The following is a 12849-nucleotide window of genomic DNA, read 5'->3' on the forward strand; positions in this document are numbered from 1 at the left end:
TATAATGGTTATGCAAAAAAACATTGATCAAATACATGTTATAGCCTATGATAACTTTACATTTATCTTGTGCCCTTTCATATTATTTTAAAGGATGAAGTGAACAGTAATTAGCTATTCTCCTACAGGTTCACCCTTGCCTGGTTGCTGTTTGACACTACATGTGATGGTTTACTTGTTGTTATTTTAAATCCCTCAGTCCAACACCTGGAGCCTTACACAAAAATTGTTTGAGGGGTACACAGCAATAAGAGGATGTGCATGTTTTCCTTACTAAAGTTCTGACTGAGTAACCCGTACATGACAGCATTGAGACAGCTGTTGAAATAGGCCATAAAGTACCATGTGACAAAGAGCCTCTCTGGGATATTTGGCTCAACCATTCCCAGGTTAATGGCCACTGCCAGGCCAATAATGTTTAGTGGTCCCCAGCACACCAAACAAGAGGAAAACCATAAACATAGTTAAGAATTTGAAAAGGTTGTTGGGCTTTAGTTTCTGCTTGTCATCTGGTTTCACCCTCTGTTTCACCTGGATGATTAACACTCAGATCCTCAGGTAGCAGTAACAGACCACCGAGAGGGGCACCAGGAAGTGATCAGCACCACAGAGATGGCCTAGTAGGAGCTGGCAGTCTGGGCGAAGGTGCAGGAGTAGAGGTGTGGGTCATACTGCAGAGAGTCCACAAAGAAGTTTGGCACCGTGGCCATGGCAGTGAGCAGCCAGGTGAGGCCCAGGTAGCAGCAGGTGTTCCTGGTGCTGAACATGCGGTCATAGTGCAGGCTGTGGCAGATGTAGCAGTAGCGGTTGATGGAAATGGCCAAGATGTTAAAGACGGAGCCAATGACACTGAGGCCCATGATGAAGCCACTGAGCTGGCAGTGCATGTCCCCAACGATCCAGTCATTGTGGAAGATGGACAGGATAGCCAAGGGGTAGGGGTACACTGCCACCACCGTGTCTTCCACCGACATGCTCACCACAAAGATGTTTCCTACAAGAGACAAAACAATCATTTTAGTGGTCAAACTTAGTGAATACAAACATGCAGCCGTATGAAATATGTCTGGGTGTTCCAGTGCATACTAATTTCATGGCCAGACAGTTACTGTGTAATATTTAGAGACACAGTCGTCTGGTTTCACATGACTAGGTGCATACTGATATAGTAGTATTTGTTCAGGTAAACTTGAGCAACAAATCAATAACCTAATCTTAAAAGTGTCTAATCCAATGGAACAAAATGTACTGAGCCAATTGAAGCAAAATAATTTCCTGCTGTGGACTCGATATATCATCGGTTTGATTTATGGAGCATGATTCCTCCTGACAGGAGTAGCGTCTGTGTCTCTCTCTCCCTCGGATGACCAATGTCCAGCCAGAGAAACACACACATCTCAGTTATGGAATTGTCTTGACTCTGAGGAGGAAATAATAATCCTATCCACTTTGCCCTTGATTTTATGTAGGTGCCATTTACCTTCTTTATGTAAACATGGTGCAAGGGACCTTACCATTGAGGAGGCAGTGAAGTCGAAGGATTTCTAGATCTAGGAGGGAGGGTCTTACCCCCTCTGTGAAATCTAATCAAATTACATTTTATTTGTCACATGCACCGAATACAACAGGTGTAGACCTTACAGTGAAATGCTTACTTACAAGCCCTTAACCAACAATGCAATTTTAAGAAAGAATAACAAAAAAATAACAAAAAAACATTATTTAAAAAAAGTAAAAAAGTAAGAAATAAAAGTAACAAATAATTAAAGAGCAGCAGTAAAATAACAATAGCGAGGCTATATACAGGGGGTACCGGTACCGAGTCAATGTGCGAGGGCACCGGTTAGTCTTGGTAATTGAGGTAACATGTACATGTAGGTAGAGTTATTAAAGTGACTATGCATAGATAATAAACAGAGTAGCAGCAGCATAAAAGAGGGGCGGGGGGGCAATGCAAATAGTCTGGGTAGACATTTGATTAGATGTTCAGGAGTCTTATTGCTTGGGGATAGAAGCTGTTTAGAAACCTCTTGGACCTAGACTTGGCAGTGATCCAACCAGTCAGGATATTCTCGATGGTGCAGCTGTGGAACCTTTTGAGGATCTGAGGACCCATGCCAAATATTTTCAGACCATCCTTACTGGCACCAGGTCCATCCTTACTGGTACCAGGTCCAAGGGCTGCTCCACATCACTGGAAGGGACACTTCCTTCTTCGTTGTGTGGACCACCAAAGCCTCCATCACCATCCCCATCCAGCGTGACGGCCTCTGGCAGACTCATATTGCTTGACTAGAGGTGTTTTCCAAGGACCAGATGCTCCCAAAGTCCCCCCGAGTGAGAGAGGGAGTACATCACTTCCAGCAGATCTCCTTGCTGAGGGTGGCATTTATCATGCACGGCTTCTCGCGGGGTGAGCCTGATGTTCCGCATGTCACACCTCATGTCTAAAACATGGGGAAAAGGGGACGTAGTATTTTTCGATACATCTACAAATTCAATGTTTTACACATTGTATCATTTGATACGTTTGTGTTTTGTATGGGGAAAACATTGAGCCTACAAGTCCTTTGTGAGCTAGCTAGCCAACTTTAGCTAACGATCTAACCAAGGTGCCTAACTAGCTAGCCCAACAGGCAATACTTAGCTATCAAGCTGGTTAACATTAGTTCACCGTTTATGTAGTCAGACTTTTCTAAGTGGTGACATGCTAGCTAACCAACTATCCTTGCCATGGTGCTGTCCTAACGTTAGCTAGCAAATCTGACAACACGAATGGTGAGTTAACGTTAACATTTTACATTTCCGTCATTTAGCAGACGCTCTTATCCAGAGCGACTTACAAATTGGTGCATTCACCTTATGATAGCCAGTGGGACAACCACTTTACAATTATTTTTTATTTTTTTGGGGTGGGGTAAGGGGTGTGTGGTGGCCGAACAATGCTGCTGAGATGCTGTGTTGACAAGGAATCCGCTGACACTGTACTTGATTATAACTTTTATTACATCAAGGATTTCAGCATCAATTTACAGATTTCTGCAGAATCTGCAGAACAACTAACCCAATCTCAAATATGATTATTCTCTTCATCCCTTTGTTCAAACATGATATATATCCTATGTAACACAAAATGGCGTATTTTGAATAGACCAATCCCTGGCCTCCACATATCTCCATGTCCACTATCTTAGGGGGCCCCTATAGTAACACTTTCTTGATGGTGCCGTTCCCCTCACAGCTCCGTAGGCAAGCACCATGGTCTTGTAGCAGATGTGAGCTTCAACTGGAAGCCAGTGGAGTGTGCGGAGGAGCACTTGGGAAGGTTGAACACCAGACGGGCTGCGGTGTTCTGGATGAGTTGTAGGGGTTTAATGGCACAGGCAGGGAGCCCAGCCAACAGCGAGTTGCAGTAATCCAGACGGGAGATGACAAGTGCCTGGATTAGGACCTGTGCCGCTTCCTGTGTAAGGCAGGGTCGTACTCTGCGAATGTTGTAGAGCATGAACCTACAGGATCGGGTCACCGCCTTGATGTTAGCGGAGAACGACAGGGTGTTGTCCAGGGTCACGCCAAGGCTCTTTGCACTCTGGGAGGAGGACACAACGGAGTTGTCAACCGTGATGGCGAGATCATGGAACGGGCAGTCCTTCCCCGGGAGGAAGAGCAGCTCCGTCTTGCCGAGGTTCAGCTTGAGGTGGTGATCCGTCATCCACACTTATATGTCTGCCAGACATGCAGAGATGCAATTCGCCACCTGGTTATCAGGAGGGGGAAAGGAGAAGATTAATTAAGTGTGTCGTCTGCGTAGCAATGATAGGAGAGGCCATGTGAGGATATGACAGAGCCAAGTGACTTGGTGTACAGCGAGAATAGGAGAGGGCCTAGAACTGAGCCCTGGGGGACACCAGTGGTGAGAGCACGTGGTGCGGAGCCAGATTCAGCCACGCCACTTGGTAGGAGCGACCTGTCAGGTAGGACGCAATCCAAGAGTGAGCCGCGCCGGAGATGCCCAACTCGGAGAGGAGGATCTGATGGTTCACAGTATCAAAGGCAGCAGATAGGTCTAGAAGGACGAGAGCAGAGGAGAGAGAGTTAGCTTTAGCAGTGCGGAGAGCCTCCGTGACACAGAGAAGAGCAGTCTCAGTTGAATGACCAGTCTTGAAACCTGACTGGTTTGGATCAAGAAGGTCATTCTGAGAGAGATAGCAAGAGAATTGGCTAAAGATGGCACGCTCAAGAGTTTTGGAGAGAAAAGAAAGAAGGGATGCTGGTCTGTAGTTGACATCGGAGGGATCGAGTGTAGGTTTTTTGAGAAGGGGTGCAACTCTCGCTCTCTTGAAGACGGAAGGGACATAGCCAGCGGTCAAGGATGAGTTGATGAGCGAGGTGAGGTAAGGGAGAAGGTCTCCGGAAATGGTCTGGAGAAGAGAGGAGGGGATAGGGTCAAGCGGGCAGGTTGTTGGGCGGCCGGCCGTCACAAGTCGCAAGATTTCATCTGGAGAGAGAGGGGAGAAAGAAGTCAAAGCATAGGGTAGGGCAGTGTGAGCAGGAACAGCAGTGTCATTTGACTTAACAAACGAGGATTGGATGTCGTCAACCTTCTTTTCAAAATGGTTGACGAAGTCATCCACAGAGAGGGAGGGGGGGGGGGGGGGATTCAGCAGGGAGGAGAAGGTGGCAAAGAGCTTCCTAGGGTTAGAGGCAGATGCTTGGAATTTAGAGTGGTAGAAAGTGGCTTTAGCAGCAGAAACAGAGGAAGAAAATGTAGAGAGGAGGGAGTGAAAAGATGACGGGTCCGCAGGGAGTCTAGTTTTCCTCAATTTCCGCTCGGCTGCCCGGAGCCCTGTTCTGTGAGCTCGCAATGAGTCGTCAAGCCACGGAGCAGGAGGGGAGGACCGAGCCGGCCGGGAGGATAGGGGACATAGAGTCAAAGGATGTAGAAAGGGAGGAGAGGAGGGTTGAGGAGGAAGAATCAGGAGATTGGGCAGAGGGAAGAGATGATAGGATGGAAGAGGAGAGAGTAGCGGGAGAGAGAGAGCGAAGGTTGCGACGGCGCATTACCATCTGAGTAGGGGCAGAGTGAGTAGTGTTGGAGGAGAGTGAGAGAGAAAAGGATACAAAGTAGTGGTCGGAGACTTGGAGGGGAGTTGTAGTGAGATTAGTAAAAGAACAGCATCTAGGTAAAGATGAGGTCAAGCGTATTGCCTGCCTTGAGAGTAGGGGGGGACGGTGAGAGGGTGAGGTCAAAAGAGGAGAGGAGTGGAAAGAAGGAGGCAGAGAGAAATGAGTCAAAGGTAGACGTAGGGAGGTTAAAGTCACCCAGAACTGTGAGGGGTGAGCCATCCTCAGGAAAGGAACTTATCAAGGCGTCAAGCTAATTGATGAACTCTCCAAGGGAACCTGGAGGGCGAGAAATGACAAGGATGTTAAGCTTGAATGGGCTAGTGACTGTGACAGCATGTAATTCAAATGAGGAGATAGACAGATGGGTCAGGGGAGAAAGAGAGAATGTCCACTTGGGAGAGATGAGGATTCCTGTGCCACCACCCCGCTGACCAGATGCTCTCGGGGTATGCGAGAACACATGGTCAGACGAGGAGAGAGCAGTAGGGGTAGCAGTGTTTTCTGTGGTAATCCTTGTATCCGTCAGCGCCAAGAAGTCGAGGGACTGGAGGGTAGCATAGGCTGAGATGAACTCTGAACTCTGCCTTGTTGGCCGCAGAACGGCAGTTCCAGAGGCTGCCGGAGACCTGGAACTCCACGTGGGTCGTGCGTGCAGGGACCACCAGGTTAGAGTGGCAGCAGCCACGCGGTGTGAGGCGTTTGTATAGCCTGTGCGGAGAGGAGAGAACAGGGATAGACAGACACATAGTTGACAGGCTACAGAAAATGGCTACAATAATGCAAAGGAGATCGGAATGAAATGAACTAAACATCTGGGAAAGCGAGAGAGCGGGGCCTCCCTCACTTACGTTTCACTGAAACACCCAAATATAACTCTCCCAACTTCCACCTCAGAAACTATAATTGTTGTAAACTACAGCAGTTCAATGTTTTCTAGGAATAGACTAACTTAGTTTATTCAGCTAGCTAACTTGGTACAGTATTCTTCCATGAAAACCGTCCAGGGCACCGAATCCTATGACACCACAGCCAATTAGCATGCCAGCCTCCAACAACACGGTTTAGCACCAATACTCGGCCACAACAAACCACCAGTGTGTCAACACGCCAAGCAGATCATTCGTGTCTGTGACTTGCTAGTTAACTAGCTAACGTTAGCTAAATATCCCTTCCCTGGTGGGCTAATGATAGCTAGCATGTCACCACGTGAAAAAGTATGACTACCAAACCGTGAGCTAACGTTAACTAGCTGGCTAGCTCACTAAATACTTGCCAATAAAAATATCACAACAGTCATTATGCTAGCCTATGTTGGTTTTCTTTTTACTTGTAAGGACCGGTGGTTATTTAGCAAATTTTCACAAGCACCTAGCTAACCACAGATCTTTGACCTAACCGAAACAGCTTGTTAGCAACTAGCAAACAGGGTTTACCTTATCACACAGTTCTAGCGATGCCTCTCGATTACAGAGGTGGGAAAACGATAAAATGCATGTGTGCTTATCCGAGTAGTGGCGTCAGATCAACGGAGAGACCTAAGTTTAGCTAGTTCACTACAAAGGCCAGAGGGTAATTCTAGTAATAAAAAAATGCTAAGGTAGCTAGCTAGGTAATTTGAAAAATGCTAAACAAGAATACACACGAGTAATACACAATATCAAACTAAAAAGGCTATAATATCTACTTTCTAGGTTACTGCATGGAGAAATGTGCCTTGAGGGATGACGTCAAAGCTTGCGGCAAGATGTGAAGTTCTGTATGATAGCCACATTAGCATTTCATTTTTGGGGGGTAATTACAGGCGACTATAATGATAAAAGTGACCTTGTCTGAGAGAGATTTGCACGGTTATCAAAACATCACGCCTGGGTAAGCCTACATGGAACATCGCCCTTATTTTAAGTGTTTCTAAAAAGTAAAATAAAAACTATGGGGAAAATGAATTGTCGAAAAACGATTGGAACCGTTTCCCTGTTTGAATGCTAGGTTTTATGGGTATTATGACTCATACTGCGGTACAGTGGAGCAAAGCAGGTGTACCCATCAATATGTGCTGTGATTTGTTGATTAAACTCAACTGACATTACAAAAAAATACATTCAATTGCGTTAAAAATACATTAAATTGCATATCACATCAGTTAACATTATTTGAATGAACATTCTACATTACATGGAAATTATTGCATCATAATACCAGGCAGCCATTGCGAGTGTACCCATGAGTTTACCAGTCAAATTGCCAGGGTTAGAGGTTCCAAAAGCCGTTCTATTCATTATATTTTTATGGTCATTATTTTAAGATCTCTGACAAAAATCAAGGAATGATCAAAATCGAATATGCACCACTCAGATTGTTAGATTTGTTCTTCTCTATATAATTGACGGGAATTCTTCCAATCACTGCATGTCTATCTTACATCCGCCTTCTCCCAGTCAGCCAATCTGCTTTCACAAGTGGAATCAAGGTTGTTTGTGAAATCCATTCTCTATTTGTAAAGAGCGATTTTCCATTCTACGTGTGTTGGAATCCCAAAACATTTATTTTATAAAGGTATGAAAAAGTAATAGTTGAATATGCAAAAATGTTGCTTTCATCTGAGAAGTTGCTTATATTAGCATGTGTTGCATACATTTGCTAGGAACAAAACTATTGTGCTAGCTATGTTAGCTTCGTGGTGAGGATGGTTAGCTTAGGTAAGTAGCGAAATTGCTATCCAGCTTCACATAAGTAGCTAACCGTTAGCTAGCTAACATGTTTTAATTCGTTAGCTAACTAACAGATTGTTTCAAAATGTATGTTGGTTGGCTAGCTGTCTTGAACTAGTTAGCTAGCTATGCTAGCTAGCAAACAAAGGTGGCTTTCAAATGTTGGTAACGTTACTGTACAGTAGCTAACGTTAGCTAGTTGATTTATGTACTGTAGATCGCATTTCGTTACCTAGCCAATGGTAGCGCTCAACGCCACTCTTTACCATCTACTATTTGCTTGTTAAACGTTAGCCAAAATAGGTTAGCTACAGCGTTCCTCTGGCTTTGAAATCTCTTGCATCCTCATGCATTTTTTGACCGATGGTGTTAGCTATGAAATCCATGTAGTGACTCTGTTAATGACTGATGTCCTTTTTGTTAGATGCAAGGAAACCAGGGCCCCCGTGGTGAACAGCAGTATCATGGCCCATCTAGACACCAGATGGAAAACCAGAAATACCCTGGAGCCAACAGCAATGGACAGCATGCAGATGAGCAGGAGAGCCCAAGTAAGATAGGGTTAATTGACTCCTGAGCCCTGTATTGGAAGGAAATGAAATCATACAGTATTAGAGATTCTAATCTTTTGCTTCTCTGTAGATGCGGGAATAACCATAGATCTACAAAACTTCAGGAAACCTGGAGAGAAGACTTACACTCAGCGTAGCCGTCTGTTTGTGGGAAATTTACCAACTGGTGTTACAGAGGCGGAGGTGGAGAAGTTGTTTTCCAAGTATGGCAAGGCAGCTGAGATTTTCATCAACAAGGACAGGGGGTTTGGATTCATTAGACTGGTAAGTAGCTAGTGTAGCGGATGACCAAGTGCTTCACTACTGCCTTCCTGAGATCTAGAAGTACTGTAACCCCCAGATTCAGAATTGCCTTAGCTTTCTGGGTCAGTTATATTGACAGTGCCTCTTGAGTTTTTGTTACAGTGAGGAAGGTCATAAGTTTGCACCCCGGTTGGGGCTGAATTTCCACTCTGTCACAGTAGCATGTTCAAGGGATGGAAGTTATATTCCTCAATCCTAAATGAATGGAAAAGCGTTCATGTTCTTATTTGATCCTTTTCTACCAACAGGAGACAAAAACAGTGGCTGAGATTGCTAAAGCCGAGCTTGATGACACCTCATTCAGAGGCAGACAGTTGCGCGTGCGATTTGCAACACATGGTGCTGCTCTAACTGTGAGGAATTTGCCACAGTTCATTTCCAATGAGCTCCTGGAAGAGGCTTTCTCTGTCTTTGGCCAGATTGAAAGGGCCATAGTTATAGTGGATGATAGAGGGAGACCCACAGGAAAAGGGATTGTGGAATACACAGCCAAGCCTGCAGCAAGGAAGGCTCTGGATAGGTGTGCAGATGGAGCCTTTCTATTGACTGCGTAAGTATCGGGTTGTAAATAAAATAAAAACATGTAATATTTCAAATGCATTTTGTTGTAATGTTTTCAAAATGGGAGAAGTAATGCTGATTGTTTTCCACTTTTCAGATTCCCCAGGCCAGTGACAGTCGAGCCAATGGAGCAGTTTGATGAGGATGAGGGACTGCCAGAGAGGATTGTTAACAAAAACCAAGTGTTTCACAAGTGAGTAATCATAGTTTTGGGTTTTGGCATACTTTCTCCAAATGCATGGGTCAGAACTGTGCTTAGAACAATCTCACACCATGCTGCCGAAAAGAGGTACAATCCATGACATTTAAGTGTTTCATATTGAGCTGGTTTTCTTGTGTAAAATCTCTCTACCAGGGAGCGGGAGCAGCCACCGAGATTTGCCCAGCCAGGGACATTTGAGTATGAGTATGCCATGCGCTGGAAGGCCCTGATGGAGATGGAGAAGCAACAGTATGAGCAGGTGGACAGGAACATCAAGGAGGCTCAGGAGAAGCTGGAGCAAGAGATGGAGGCAGCCAGACATGAGCACCAGGTTATCCTGATGAGACAAGGTATGTATGGTCTGGGTCCACTCTACAGACACCTTATCAATCCAAGGTTAAGGACACTAATAAACACAAAACAGGCTGTCCTATGGAGAAATGTATGTATTTCTTATAGTGTCTTACCACCAGATTTAGCCCAGATATCAATCTCATACACCGCTTGAATGCAATCCTGTTGGCAATTGATTCATATGGTATAGGTCTTTTGACTAGGTTACTAACAAACGGGGTGTTCATCTCATTACAGACCTGCTAAGGCGTCAAGAGGAGCTGAGGAGAATGGAGGAGCTCCATAACCAGGAGATGCAGAAGAGGAAGCAGATGGAGCTGCGTCAGGAAGAGGAACATCGCAGGAGGGAGGAGGAGATGAGGATGCACAGTGAGGAGATTATGAGGCGGCAGCAGGAGGGCTTCAAGGGGAACTTCCCTGGAAATGTGAGTCATTGCTATTTGACACTGGTTAAATACACTGATAAAAAAAAATATATATATATCATTATTACTCTATACACAGAAATGAAAGTTGCCTAAATGTTTCTAAGCATCTTTGCAATTGTGTTTGTGGCTGAGCAATCGGAAAAAGGACCATTATTCACTAAAACAATATTTTGGTTGCTTATTCTAAGCTGTCAATTGTTTAATCTATCTGATTAAATAATGCCTTCCTGATGTGTTATAATTTTTCTTAGCGGGAGCAGGAGATGCGGATGCACATGCAAGGTAAGGTTTCCATTAGCTTTCAGATCTTCACTGAGCTATCAAGGGTAGTGGTCACCATGTTATCTAGTATATACAGTGGGGTCTGGAATTATTGGATCCCTTGATAAAGATAAGCAAAAAAGACTGTAAAATAAATAATTATATTGAAAAGAACAGAAACATTTATAAAATATGGAAAATTATATTTTATACTAATACAATTGCTCAGAGAAAGAGATTGTTTTAACAAGTAATAAATAAATACAAAAAAGCTCAAAGATCAAGGTCAAAAATGATTGGATCCTCTGTTTTCAAAACTCCAGCACCCTCCCCTTGCGAGGATAACGACACTGAACCTTTTTCTAAATGTTTTATGAGATTGGAGAAAACATTTGGACCATTTCTCCATACAGAATCTTTCCAGATCCTTGATATCCTTCGTCTGCGGTATGGACTGCCCTCTTCAATTCCAACCACAGGTTTTCAATGGGGTTCAAGTTCGGAGACTGAGATTGCAAGATGTTGAGTTTGTGGACAATTAACCATTTCTTTGTGAATTTGAATGTGTGGTTGGGGTTATTGTCTTGCTGGAAGATTCACTTGCGGACAAGTTTCAGCCTCCTGGCAGAGGCAACCAGATTTATGGCTAGAATGTCCTGGTACTTGGTGCCGTTCATGATGCTGTTGACCTTAACAAGGGCCCCAGGACCATTGGATGCAGAATAACCCCATAAAATCAAAGATCCACCACCATATTTTCCAGTAGGGATGAGGTATTTTCTGCATATGCATTGTTCTTCCACCATTGGTGTGCGTGGCCAAAGAGCTCTATTTTTATGTCATCTGACCATGGCACTGCCTGGAGTTTGCTAAATGGCATTGTCACTCAGATTGGAATCAGTGCTATGGTCATATGACACAAATATAGGTATTTGGCCGCCACGCACACCAGCGGTGGGTTTGGCCTTTGAAAGAACAATGCATATGCAGAAAATACCTCATCCCTACTGTAGAACATTTACATTTTGCGATGGCCATTTGTCTCTGAACTTGAACCCCATTGAAAACCTGTGGTTTGAATTGAAACAGGCAGTCCATAAGCACAGACGAAGGATATCAAGGATCGGGAAAGATTCTGTATGGCGGAATGGTCTAAGATCCCTCCCAATGTGTTCTTTTGACCCCTATCTTTTTTAGATATAAAAAATATATAAACTTGTTAAACAACAATTTTAGTATACAATACAGCTCAGTATTTCTTTATTTTAGTATTTTATGCTCATCTTTATCAAGAGATCTAATAATTCCTGACCCCACTGTATTTTATTGGTTTGCTGATGTGCTGACTTTTGGTTTGGTGTAGGTCAAGGAATAAACAGAAACTCGATGGGTGGTGGTGAAGGAAACCCCAGCGGGCCCATCCCTGGAGCTGCCAACATACCTGCTGAGAACCCCCCTTTAATGGTAATGTCAGAGACATTTTAGAATAACAAACAATATATTTACATACCAAGATGAATGCATTTATTGCGCCAACAGGGATAGGATAACCAAATATGTATTTAATTAAAAAAATGTAAGTCTCATGTAAATATATAGCTGCAAGAGACTCTTTCATTTGTCATTGTCACTCATCTTGCGTGTCTTTTCTGTTTTCTCCAGCAGGGAGCAGGAAACAACAACATGCCCGGAGGAGGCCAGCCTATCTTCCCAAGAGGGCCTGGCCCTGCAGACTTTGGTGCCAACAAGCGTCGCAGATTCTAAAATAGTCAATTAAAGTTTTTTTACTTTTCAAACTGTACTATATTTTAAAATTGATACATGGTATATTACGTTATGTACTGTGAAAATTGCATGGGAAATATTCAGAATGTTTTAGTTTTAAAATAGCATCACGAGTTGGCATTTTCTTATTTCAGATGAATACTGCTTCTGTATAGGCTTTTTTTTTTTATTCCTCAAAACAATGTTTTGTATACCAATAGTAAATGTGTCACTCTCATTCTCTCTCAATAAGCCTTTCTGAACAGTTTTAAATAAAATCTTAATTCCATGGTACTTTTTCATGTGTTTTATTTGTGAGTTAACTGTGTTAGAATATAATCCTTTCCTTCAAAAGGCTGGGTCAGTGAAGTTGTTGAGAAAGCAATTGAATAGAAGACATAGTGCCTTCGGAAAGTATTCAAACCCCTTGACTTTTCCCATATTTTGTTATGTTACAGCCTTATTCTAAAATGGATTTTTTTTAAAAAGATCCTCAGCAATCTACACACAATACCCCATAATGACAAAGCGAAAACAGGTTTTTAGAAATTTTTGCAAATGTATTAATG

The 12849-nt window shown here is 43.6% G+C and overlaps 1 protein-coding gene and 1 pseudogene across 2 annotated transcripts; one reads left to right on the forward strand and one right to left on the reverse strand.

Moving 5' to 3' along the window:
* Window positions 1-215: 215 nt before the first annotated feature.
* LOC311143119 (melatonin receptor type 1B-like) lies at window positions 216-2283 on the reverse strand (annotated as a pseudogene). Its single transcript has 3 exons — window positions 2143-2283; window positions 1481-1544; window positions 216-994 (listed from the first exon to the last, which is right to left on the reverse strand). The product of its transcript is annotated as a melatonin receptor type 1B-like (transcript).
* Window positions 2284-7564: 5281 nt separating this feature from the next.
* LOC311142428 (non-POU domain-containing octamer-binding protein-like) lies at window positions 7565-12572 on the forward strand. Its single transcript, XM_084178073.1, has 10 exons — window positions 7565-7680; window positions 8260-8386; window positions 8478-8671; window positions 8959-9260; window positions 9369-9464; window positions 9627-9823; window positions 10065-10252; window positions 10507-10537; window positions 11880-11980; window positions 12179-12572. Exons 2-10 carry the CDS (start codon window positions 8260-8262, stop codon window positions 12278-12280), a joined length of 1338 nt encoding a protein of 445 aa, XP_084034199.1. The 5' UTR covers window positions 7565-7680; the 3' UTR covers window positions 12281-12572.
* Window positions 12573-12849: the final 277 nt, after the last annotated feature.

Source organism: Coregonus lavaretus (assembly GCF_964263955.1).
Source record: "Coregonus lavaretus genome assembly, chromosome: 15".
NCBI lineage: Eukaryota > Metazoa > Chordata > Actinopteri > Salmoniformes > Salmonidae > Coregonus > Coregonus lavaretus.